The 12,500-nt window shown below is 43.9% G+C and overlaps 1 protein-coding gene across 1 annotated transcript in view; it reads left to right on the forward strand.

Annotated features, from left to right (window-relative positions):
* Positions 1–12,500, forward strand: part of mybl1 (v-myb avian myeloblastosis viral oncogene homolog-like 1) — a gene marked incomplete at its 5' end in the record, with an annotated part of 21,880 nt that overhangs the window by 3,430 nt on the left and 5,950 nt on the right. The window contains 10 exons of the mRNA XM_079661809.1: positions 1,509–1,519; positions 1,559–1,651; positions 3,191–3,411; positions 3,893–4,052; positions 6,977–7,048; positions 7,285–7,389; positions 9,590–9,829; positions 10,936–11,241; positions 11,806–11,945; positions 12,353–12,467. Of these exons, the coding sequence (XP_079517935.1) occupies positions 1,509–1,519; positions 1,559–1,651; positions 3,191–3,411; positions 3,893–4,052; positions 6,977–7,048; positions 7,285–7,389; positions 9,590–9,829; positions 10,936–11,241; positions 11,806–11,945; positions 12,353–12,467 (1,463 nt within the window). The remainder of the gene's footprint in view (positions 1–1,508; positions 1,520–1,558; positions 1,652–3,190; positions 3,412–3,892; positions 4,053–6,976; positions 7,049–7,284; positions 7,390–9,589; positions 9,830–10,935; positions 11,242–11,805; positions 11,946–12,352; positions 12,468–12,500) is intronic.

The raw sequence follows: 12,500 nt of genomic DNA on the forward strand, positions 1-12,500 counted from the left end.
GGTGTATTTAGCTCTCTCTCTCTCAGGTGTGTATCAGGTGTATTTAGCTCTCTCTCTCTCAGGTGTGTATCAGGTGTATTTAGCTCTCTCTCTCAGGTGTGTATCAGGTGTATCTCAGGTGTGTATCAGGTGTATTTAGCTCTCTCAATCTCTCAGGTGTGTATCAGGTGTATTTAGCTCTCTCTCTCTCAGGTGTGTATCAGGTGTATTTAGCTCTCTCTCTCTCAGGTGTGTATCAGGTGTATTAAGCTCTCTCTCTCTCAGGTGTGTATCAGGTGTATTTAGCTCTCTCTCTCTCAGGTGTGTATCAGGTGTATTTAGCTCTCTCTCTCTCAGGTGTGTATCAGGTGTATTTAGCTCTCTCTCTCTTTCTCAGGTGTGTATCAGGTGTATTCAGCTCTCTCTCTCTCAGGTGTGTATCAGGTGTATTTAGCTCTCTCTCTCTCAGGTGTGTATCAGGTGTATTTAGCTCTCTCTCTCTCTCTCAGGTGTGTATCAGGTGTATTTAGCTCTCTCTCTCTCAGGTGTGTATCAGGTGTATTTAGCTCTCTCTCTCTCAGGTGTGTATCAGGTGTATTTAGCTCTCTCTCTCTCAGGTGTGTATCAGGTGTATTTAGCTCTCTCTCTCTCAGGTGTGTATCAGGTGTATTTAGCTCTCTCTCTCAGGTGTATCTCAGGTGTGTATCAGGTGTATTTAGTTCTCTCTCTCTCAGGTGTGTATCAGGTGTATTTAGCTCTCTCTCTCAGGTGTATCTCAGGTGTGTATCAGGTGTATTTAGCTCTCTCTCTCTCAGGTGTGTATCAGGTGTATTTAGCTCTCTCTCTCTCAGGTGTGTATCAGGTGTATTTAGCTCTCTCTCTCTCAGGTGTGTATCAGGTGTATTTAGCTCTCTCTCTCTCTCAGGTGTGTATCAGGTGTATTTAGCTCTCTCTCTCTCAGGTGTGTATCAGGTGTATTTAGCTCTCTCTCTCTCAGGTGTGTATCAGGTGTATTTAGCTCTCTCTCTCTCTCATGTGTGTATCAGGTGTATTTACCTCTCTCTCTCTCAGGTGTGTATCAGGTGTATTTACCTCTCTCTCTCTCAGGTGTATTTAGCTCTCTCTCTCAGGTGTATCTCAGGTGTGTATCAGGTGTATTTAGCTCTCTCTCTCAGGTGTGTATCAGGTGTATTTAGCTCTCTCTCTCTCAGGTGTGTATCAGGTGTATTTAGTTCTCTCTCTCTCAGGTGTGTATCAGGTGTATTTAGCTCTCTCTCTCAGGTGTATCTCAGGTGTATCTCAGGTGTGTATCAGGTGTATTTAGCTCTCTCTCTCAGGTGTATCTCAGGTGTATCTCAGGTGTGTATCAGGTGTATTTAGCTCTCTCTCTCAGGTGTATCTCAGGTGTGTATCAGGTGTATTTAGCTCTCTCTCTCAGGTGTATTTAGCTCTCTCTCTCAGGTGTATCTCAGGTGTGTATCAGGTGTATTTAGCTCTCTCTCTCAGGTGTATTTAGCTCTCTCTCTCAGGTGTATCTCAGGTGTGTATCAGGTGTATTTACCTCTCTCTCTCTCCCCAGGGCAGGACAGATGGTCAGTGTCAGCACCGCTGGCAGAAGGTTCTGAACCCTGAGCTGGTGAAAGGCCCGTGGACAAAGGAGGAGGATCAGAAGGTAAGAGGAGCTGGAGACTGTGTGTTGGGGGAAGGGGCTTTCTTTCTACCTCCACCCTAACAGGGAGGTGCTTCCCTCCAGAAGGTGTCCCGCTCCGTTGCGTCATCGTGATACACCGCAGGGATCCTTACACGGTTTGGTCCCTGTGAAAACAACCTGCTCAAAATGGGTTATCTATCTTGTTGCTGCTAACAAAATGACCCTTAGTCAATCAAGCTCTGTCCACATAACTCTAGAAGCATCACATGTAAGAGAATTGACAATACTCTCTATCTTTTGAAAGTCTACATTTATTGTTATTATCTAAGAAAAGATATTTCTTTAATCCATATATGTTGGCCTTATCCTGTGAGAACCACATCTGAAGCGCGTTCAAATGACGGTTTGCTCTCCTGTTGCTGCTCACACAATAGACACATTATGTTGAATCTCAATGACGTAATTAAATATGACCTCAGATATTTTAAGCCTTATTCAAAAACCTTAATAGGAGCTTCCAATGTGAAGAAATGACCTCCAGTATCTACCCTTCACTATCTGTTGACGTGAAAAGTCTACATTTATTGTTAATATCTAAGAAAATATACTGCTTTAGTCCATATACAGTATGTTGGCCTTATCCTGTGAGATCCACATCTGAAGTGCGTTCAAATGACTGTTTGCTCTCCTGTTGCTGCTCACAGAGAGAGAGGATTATCGTTTGAAGCTCAAAGACGTGTTCAAATGAACCTCAGACATTCAAAGCTTTGTCCAAATAACTCTATAGAAGCCTAACGTGTGAGAGACCTGAGGATACAGCCTGAGAACCTGCCTCCACACTAACAGGGCGGCACCTCCCGCCAAAAAGTGTCCCGCTCCATTACGTCATCGTTATATAACGCAGGTTCCTGTGTTCACGCTGAAGCTGTCCTTACATGGATCCTGAAGAGTTTAGAAATCTGCCAACAGAAACACAGACGGATCGAAAACACTGCGTCACTCAGGCTGTGAATAAGAAATGACTTCATACAAGCCGCTCGTGATGAATCCATAAAACGCTTTACTTTCATAAAATGACACGTGATTTTCTGAATAAAACTGCTGGAGCTGGACCGACTGTTAACTTTCAGATTCTCAATCAGAGAGCTGCACAGCCTGCTCTCCACAAGGGCTTTGAAGCATGTGTTTCTACAGAGGAAGGACATATATATAATAAAGATATCATAATAAGTGTTATGCTATAAGCAGCTTGCAGTGGGGAGAAGGATTAGACATCTCTAGTAACTGCAGAGCGTTCAGAAGTCCACATGTATTGTTTTATCAAACCAAATATTATGATTTAATCCATATTTCTTGGCTTATTCCTTTTGAAAACTACATTTTAAGTGCGTTCAAATAACTGTTTTCTGCATGTTGCTGCTCACAAGGAGAGGATTTCCTTTAGTCGCTCAAAGACGTTAAGGAACCTCAGACATTCAAAGCTTTGTCCAGAAACCTCCATATGTAAAGAAATGACCTCCGGTCTCTTCCCTTCTCTAACCATTACTGTTTTCCGTGCAGGTGATCGATCTGGTCCATAAGTACGGTCCGAAGCGCTGGTCTGTGATCGCCAAACACCTGCAGGGTCGCATCGGGAAGCAGTGCAGAGAGCGCTGGCACAACCACCTGAACCCCGAGGTGAAGAAGTCCTCCTGGACTCAGGAAGAAGATCGGATTATCTACGAAGCTCACAAACGCCTCGGGAACCGCTGGGCCGAGATCTCCAAGCTGCTGCCTGGAAGGTGAGGGGACGCATTTCTACTTTAATAAGGTGTATTACCACGCATTATATTAGAAACATATCACTCTGAAAGGATACTGAGTTTATTTAGACTTTAATATGAAAAGAATAATATGAGTCTCTGCACTCTGCTAATATATAGAGTTACTCAGACGTGGAGATCTTAATGGAGCACGATATTTAGACGCTCAACACTCCTCGGTCTGGACCAGTTGAAACAAATTAACTTTTGAACTTACTTCATAGCAATAACAATTCTAACCGGCTCTGAAGAAGTGGCTGGAGCGACAGAGTAACTTTATTTCATCAAAGACAAGAATACTGCTAAACAAACATCGTACTGGCATTCGAGTCGTTCACTACTACATCATCACATCACCCTTTTTCATGCAATACTACTACAGTCTCCACCTCCATGTGGTGTATTAGGGCGGTAGAAAAGCAGAAGTACGCATCATGTTAACATCCCTCCTCTCCAACAGGACGGATAACTCCATCAAGAACCACTGGAACTCCACCATGAGGAGGAAGGTGGAGTTTGAAGGATATCTGCAAGACGGCAGCAGGGCTTCAAGCTCCTCTCAGGGGAAGAGACGCCCTCTCAGAGCCCCCCAGCAGGCAGAGCCCCCCCACTGTGAACAGGTACACACCCCTTAATACTCTATATAAAGTGTGTGTATGGGGGAAGACACGCCCTCTCAGAGGACCCCAGCAGGCAGAGCCCCCCCACTGTGAACAGGTACACACCCCTTAATACTCTATATAAAGTGTGTGTATGGGGGAAGACACGCCCTCTCAGAGGACCCCAGCAGGCAGAGCCCCCCCACTGTGAACAGGTACAAACCCCTTAATACTCTATATAAAGTGTGTGTATGGGGGAAGACACGCCCTCTCAGAGGACCCCAGCAGGCAGAGCCCCCCCACTGTGAACAGGTACAAACCCCTTAATACTCTATATAAAGTGTGTGTATGGGGGAAGAGACGCCCTCTTAGAGCCCCCCCACTGTGAACAGGTACACACCCCTTAATACTCTATATAAAGTGTGTGTATGGGGGAAGAGACGCCCTCTTAGAGCCCCCCCACTGGGAACAGGTACACCCCCCCCTCCTACTCTATATAAAGTGTGTGTATGGGGGAAGACACGCCCTCTCAGAGCCCCCCAGCAGGCAGAGCCCCCCCACTGTGAACAGGTAGGTACACACCCCCCTCCTACTCTATATAAAGTATGTGTATGGGGGAAGAGACGCCCTCTCAGAGCCCCCCAGCAGGCAGAGCCCCCCCACTGGGAACAGGTACCTACACTACATTCAAAGATTCAAAGGTTTTATTGTGATATGCACATCGTCGTGTCTCTGTCGGCCTTCATGTTTCCAGAAATGCTCCCAAGGATTATCCTCTCATCCAAGTGAGCATAGCCTCATAGCCCCTCCCTTTCCGGGGGAGCTCCATGGGACCTTATCTCGGAAAAATAATGTATTGAAGTCAATGGAGAGAGAAAGATTATCTTTCGATCCCGTTTGAATTGTGCCACAAATGACACATATGATGTTTGTTAATTTAAAATATAATTTTGCCAGTCAAAAAAATTAAAATGTGTCGTAAAACACATTTATTTGTGTGAAACGCTGAATGAACTACATCTCTGGTCTCGCAGAACAACACACGTCACCAAGATGGCCGTCACTACTGTCTTCTCAACAAAACGATTGTCTGCCCTCACTCTCACCACAATGAAACACGTCCAGAAGAATGCCATGCAAAGCTGCATGCCTTCCTTCCTTTGATTCTCTCTGAACTGCCTGATCTTTTTAATGTTTAATGTCAACCATTTGTGCAGATAGCGTGAAGTAGAAAAGATCGCCGATGCTAGCATTAGCGTTAGCATTTCTCCCCCGGGCTTAAATGGTGTATTATAGAATGATCACACCGGTGACAGTACTCTTCAAAGGGTTCACGAAATATGACTACTACTCTTACTGTTTAACATTTTGGGTTACTTAATGTTACTTCATATTAAGGCTGATAAAAATGACAAGGCTGTAATGCTAACTAACGTGCTAGCTACTAGCTAGGTAGCTAACTTGATCCAGCCACTCCTGGTCCTTTCATCAGACGGGAAGCGAAAGAACGAGCAAGACCCATTGCTGGTATGATAACAACCTGGTACTAAGCACACAGGCATCTTGTTAAAGTGATCTGATCTTAGCCAGCGCCATATAGATAGATTATATCTATATGGCGCTGATCTTAGCTATCTCTTAGTGGAGGAAAACAATTGTGACATCACTTACGCGACTCTGGGATTTGTAGTCTTTCTAGTTGCGTATTTTTCAGAGTCTTGTATTTCAACAGTTTTACGACAAACGGACTTTTTTGACATGGAAATGATTTTTTAAGATTGGCAAACATCATATGTGTAATTCATGGCACAATTCAAACGGGACCGAAAGATACGTGTTCTCTCTCCATTGACTTCAATACATTATTTTTCCGAAATAATGTCCCATGGACCGGAAGTAGATGGGCGTGACTTCGCCTCTCTATAGGATCAAACCCGTTCCTCATCAACCCGTTCCTCATTAAGTGTCTCACAGCCAGTACAGCCCAGTGTCTCACAGCCAGTACAGACCAGTGTCTCACAGCCAGTACAGACCAGTGTCTCACAGCCAGTACGGACCAGTGTCTCACAGCCAGTACGGACCAGTGTCTCACAGCCAGTACGGACCAGTGTCTCACAGCCAGTACAGACCAGTGTCTCACAGCCAGTACAGACCAGTGTCTCACAGCCAGTACAGACCAGTGTCTCACAGCCAGTACGGACCAGTGTCTCACAGCCAGTACGGACCAGTGTCTCACAGCCAGTACGGACCAGTGTCTCACAGCCAGTACGGACCAGTGTCTCACAGCCAGTACGGACCAGTGTCTCACAGCCAGTACGGACCAGTGTCTCACAGCCAGTACAGACCAGTGTCTCACAGCCAGTACAGACCAGTGTCTCACAGCCAGTACGGACCAGTGTCTCACAGCCAGTACGGACCAGTGTCTCACAGCCAGTACGGACCAGTGTCTCACAGCCAGTACGGACCAGTGTCTCACAGCCAGTACGGACCAGTGTCTCACAGCCAGTACGGACCAGTGTCTCACAGCCAGTACGGACCAGTGTCTCACAGCCAGTACGGACCAGTGTCTCACAGCCAGTACGGACCAGTGTCTCACAGCCAGTACGGACCAGTGTCTCACAGCCAGTACGGACCAGTGTCTCACAGCCAGTACGGACCAGTGTCTCACAGCCAGTACAGACCAGTGTCTCACAGCCAGTACAGACCAGTGTCTCATTCGTATGCATATATTTAGCTTTCCACTTCTTAATAAGCATTTAGCATGTAAGCGTCTTTGAGCATCAGGAGAAGCGCTATCAAAAGTAAATGAATTATTATTATTAAATGACAAACATTGCTTCTGCATTGTCGAAACGCAATATAAGGATTTGTGATCAGTAATACGTCATCTATATTACTCCGCTGTATCTAAGTCATATATATATTTGAACCCTGCTGTGTTTCAGATGGGAGCGTTCCCCTACGACGCTCCTCAGAGCCGCCCCCTGATGGACCCTCTCCTCGACGGCTTCTCCTCGGTGAGTCTCAGTGTTTCTCTGCATGGTTTTGGGAGATGTCCCCTCTTCGTCCCCTCTTCATCCCCTCCTCTCTGGATGTTCTGGACTTTCTGTGTAATTGTGTGCTAACCCCAGACTTCAAATCAACTCTTGAGCGTCCCGTAATCTCCGCCTGACGTTCAGATCTGAAATGTTTTGTGTTTTTCTGACCTTCCTGTCCTCTGGATCTTTCCTCCCCGACGATTTCTTGTTTTCAGCCGAACTGCCTGGACGACCCCGACAGAGAAAAGAGAATAAAGGAGCTGGAGCTTCTGCTAATGTCGGCAGAAAGTGAAGTCCAGCGGCAGAGCAGAGACCCTCGTGTAAGAACACACTGAAGTGTGTGTGTGCTAGCCAGCTGTCTGTAGCACAGCCTGCCCTGCAAACTGTCCTTTATGTATTTAAATATATCATCTAAATACACATGAGTCTTCAAATCTAATCAAAGTCAGATAAAAGGAGAATATTCTGAACTTTCTTCCCTTGAGCCTCCAAAAGAGTCATGCAAATCCACAACAAATATTATTTAAGATGTAATCTTTAGTAAACCTCCAGCCCTGATCATAACTACCAAATATTCTTCTTTATTTGTTTATTTATTTATTTTTGATTTGATTGAATAATTACATGAATCCACTCAAAATGACTGGAATGAATGTGTTTTGTACACGTAATGCCAGGGGGAGTTTTATTTGTGTCCAGGGTGGGAAATGTCAATGTCAATTATAAGCAACAATATAAATGCATTTTGTGCAGGACAAGTGTTTTTAATGGGATTCAAAAGTCCTTTCCATTTCCTTATGACTCTGACTATCTGTCATTGGGACACACACTTATTTATTGACTTTGACTTTATACACTATGCATTAACACTGCCAACATAATCTAAAAACAATGTAAAGACCTTTATGTCCCAGAGTGAGGCTCAAGGGTCAAATAGATAGAAACCTCCACGTCTCCTTGCTTTCAATAAAAAGGTGATTTAAAGACTCTGAAAGGACTTTTTGCAGAGTAACATGTGAAGAAGAGACACACACATGTAGCTGCGTGATGCTGTAGTGTTGCTATAGTAACCACCTTCCCTCCCACATTACCATCGATCTTCCTCCTCCTCCTCCTCCTCTTCCTCACGCTCAGAAGGCCGTCTGCAGCTCCTCTCACTCTGTTTCACTTCACGTCTCACTCCTCTTCTTCACTCTCTTTGTTTACATGCACCCAACATGCTGCTGTTTGCACGAGTAAAGAAAAGCTTTGATTCCTTCTAGGCTGCAGACATGTCTCTTATATTCCTGCCAACATGCAGCCATGCAAACTCTGTCTTACGCTACCGAGACGTGTTGCTTAACACTTCTAATGTGGAGAAGTGGAACAGCTGGAGCACTTTGGCTTATTAGCGTTCAGAGCTTTTTCAAGTTTCCCATCAGCGGCTTGCTTATGGCAAATATCACTTTATCAAATATCACTTTATCAAATATCACTTTATCAAATATCACTTTATCAAATATCACTTTATCAAATATCACTTTATCAAATTTCACTTTATCAAATATCACTTTATCAAATATCACTTTATCAAATTTCACTTTATCAAATATCACTTTATCAAATTTCACTTTATCAAATATCACTTTATCAAATATCACTTTATCAAATATCACTTTATCAAATATCACTTTATCAAATATCACTTTATCAAATTTCACTTTATCAAATATCACTTTATCAAATTTCACTTTATCAAATATCACTTTATCAAATTTCACTTTATCAAATATCACTTTATCAAATATCACTTTATCAAATATCACTTTATCAAATTTCACTTTATCAAATATCACTTTATCAAATTTCACTTTATCAAATATCACTTTATCAAATTTCACTTTATCAAATATCACTTTATCAAATTTCAAAGTTTCAAAGTTAACAAAGTTTCAAATGAGTTGCATATCTCCTTCTTTCCTTTTGGGCTTGCAGCTTTCCTCAGAAAACTGTAACCAGACAAACTAGGACTCATAAGTTTATATATCCATCAGTGGCTTACTGAACATTGCAATGTTCAAAAACCTGTTGATATCTTAGTATTTAATAAAGTTTAAAACTAGGTGCATGCCTCCTTCTTTTCTTTGATGATCCTAACCTCTGAATAATATCTGCATAGTGCACATGTCTTCCTCAGACAATGCTCCAGTCAGACTAAGGCTTAACTCTGAATATCCAAACTGAATATCCAAACTGAATATCCAAACTGAATATCCAAACTGAATATCCAAACTGAATATCCAAACTGAATATCCAAACTGAAAATGCTGTTCAAATTAATCTCATTAAATTAAGACTAATCTAGTTTTTTATATAATTGTGCATGTAAACAAAGACAGTGATTAAATGGTAGAGATTGGCTTGATGTGTTTCCAGTCATTCCCTTCACATCCACCAGTCTCTCTCCATCTCACCTCCTCTCCTCCTCTCCTCCTCTCCTCCTCTCCTCCTCTCCTCTAACTCCAGTGTTTCCTCCCTCAGACTCTGGATCATTACTCCTCGTGGTCCGATGGTTTATCTGATGATACTCTGGAGGATCAGGGGGTGGAGACGAGGTCCTGGAGGGGGTCCGATGTGTCCTCTGGAGCCCCCAATGTGTCCTCTGGAGCCCCTCCACACCCTCCTGTCTCCCCCAGCAGGTTCCTCTCTGAGACCTCCACGGTGCTCTCCAGCCTGCAGAACATCCCTGAGTTCGCAGAGACCATGGAGCTCATCGACTCGGTGAGAAATGGAGGGGGAGGAGTTTATTCTACATCATGTTTACAACTTTCTTCTGTAATCAAACATGCACCTCTGAGTCCGGTCCATACATCAATGAGTACCGTATTGACCCGACAAAGAGCGGTCGTCTTATATTCGGGGTCCAGACTTTTCAATGTACTTACAACAGTCACAACATCAGCTCGCCGTCTGAAGGTAACAGCACAGCAACAGCAGATGGAGAGACACAGAGAACAACTCCAACAAAGTGGATCTCAAGTTATTAAACAAGAGAGGAGAAGTTACCGAGCCAATTTGAACAACAACCCCTGATGTTTCCCGGTCTCTGATTGGTTGAATGTACTATAACCCTGATGTTTCCTGGTCTCTGATTGGTTGAATGTACTATAACCCCTGATGTTTCCTGGTCTCTGATTGGTTGAATGTACTATAACCCCTGATGTTTCCTGGTCCCTGATTGGTTGAATGTACTATAACCCCTGATGTTTCCTGGTCTCTGATTGGTTGAATGTACTATAACCCCTGATGTTTCCTGGTCTCTGATTGGTTGAATGTACTATAACCCCTGATGTTTCCTGGTCTCTGATTGGTTGAATGTACTATAACCCCTGATGTTTCCTGGTCTCTGATTGGTTGAATGTACTATAACCCCTGATGTTTCCCGGTCTCTGATTGGTTGAATGTACTATAACCCCTGATGTTTCCTGGTCCCTGATTGGTTGAATATACTATAACCCCTGATGTTTCCTGGTCTCTGATTGGTTGAATGTACTATAACCCCTGATGTTTCCTGGTCCCTGATTGGTTGAATGTACTATAACCCCTGATGTTTCCTGGTCTCTGATTGGTTGAATGTACTATAACCCCTGATGTTTCCTGGTCTCTGATTGGTTGAATGTACTATAACCCCTGATGTTTCCTGGTCCCTGATTGGTTGAATATACTATAACCCCTGATGTTTCCTGGTCCCTGATTGGTTGAATGTACTATAACCCCTGATGTTTCCTGGTCTCTGATTGGTTGAATGTACTATAACCCCTGATGTTTCCTGGTCCCTGATTGGTTGAATGTACTATAACCCCTGATGTTTCCTGTCTCCTCTCCAGATGTGCTTCGCTCTGCAGGATCCCGTCTCCTGGTGCGATGTGGGGAGTTTCGATCTGTCTGAAATGGAGACGCCTCCTCGGCACCATCAGGCCGGATACTCCTCTCTGACTTTCCCCTCCTCCTTACGGGAGAAAAGCTGCTCCTCCTTCGGTCTGACCCCCATCAGCTGCTCCAAACCCCCCCTCACTGGGAGGAGGAGGAGGAGGAGAGAGAAGGGAGAGCTGAATCCTAACTCCTTCCTGGAGAATATCTCTAACTCTCCCAGGAAGACGCCCACAAAGTCTCTGCCCTTCACCCCGTCACGGGTAAGAAGACCTCCCCTCCGCTGAGAGGATGCGTTTTCAATGTGTTCAATTTACTCATTTTAATATCATATAAAATAAAGAAAAGCATCAAATCTTTATATTTCAGATGCATTTTCTGACATTTTTGCATTAAAAATGACTTTTCAGAGCGAATAACTAAATGTTTGCAATAAGAAAGAGTTGTTTCTCCTTTGTGTTCATTCATAGTTTTCTTCTGTCTTTATTTCATTTTTCTGAAACTTGCGTCAAAATGGAGCGAAAATCCTTCAAATCACATTTAAGTGTCTTGTTGTCATCAGGGCTGTACTCACAGAGCTGCTGCATTAACACTCAAAATAACGTCATCCAAATTAGGCACGAATACATTTTGACCACAAGGCTTTGAATGATAGAAACTCACCGGCATTTCAAACTTGAACGAGTTCAAACTCTTTTTTCTCCGTCTTGATTCAACAATCTGAGTCAATCGTCTTGGAGCGTTTTGCATTCTCTTTAGTTTGCATCTCTTCATGTTCTTGCTTTACTCATGCGGACAATGTGCGTCCTTTGCTTGCTTCTCCTCAGTTCTGCAACCTCTCAGGAGCGGAGAACCTTCACCTGGAAAACCCCGCCCTCACCTCCACTCCTGTGTGCAGCCAGCGCTGTCTGCAGAACACGCCGCTGCACAAAGAGACCACGCCCAAACACCACAAGGAGAACGAGGGGTAAGCACATCTAGAAATGTATAATGTAGAGCAGGGGTACTCAAACTGTTTTACTAAAGGTCCACTTGTGAATTTTATACGAGGACACTGGTCCGGATCAACGTCAGGGAAGTCATTTTGATGATGGGACACAGGGCTCGGTCCGGAGTTCTTGAAGCGCTGATGTAGAGCACACTGTACTGTGGGACTTTGAACGTTAAGTCTTTAAATGTGTAAATATATTCACTTTAATACGGAATAAAACTGAGAGAATATGCAGAACCAATGGATTTGGTTCATAAAATGTCAGAACATATTGAAACGTGCAGGATATTCAAAAAAAAGGGGAAAGCTCCCTCTCCCGATGAATCTATTATCCAATCATTTGGATGAATCAGAGAATTACATGTTCTGTTTATTTCTTTTAGCTCTCGGACCCCCAAATTCCGTAAAACGGTGATGATCCAAACCCCTCGGACCCCGACGCCTTTCAAAAACGCTCTGGCTGCTCAGGAGAAAATGCACGGGCCGCTGAAGATGGAGGTAAATATGAACACGTGTCCCAACCTCTCTCTG

Source organism: Notothenia rossii (genome assembly GCF_949606895.1).
Source record: "Notothenia rossii genome assembly, chromosome: 12".
Classification (NCBI taxonomy): domain Eukaryota; kingdom Metazoa; phylum Chordata; class Actinopteri; order Perciformes; family Nototheniidae; genus Notothenia; species Notothenia rossii.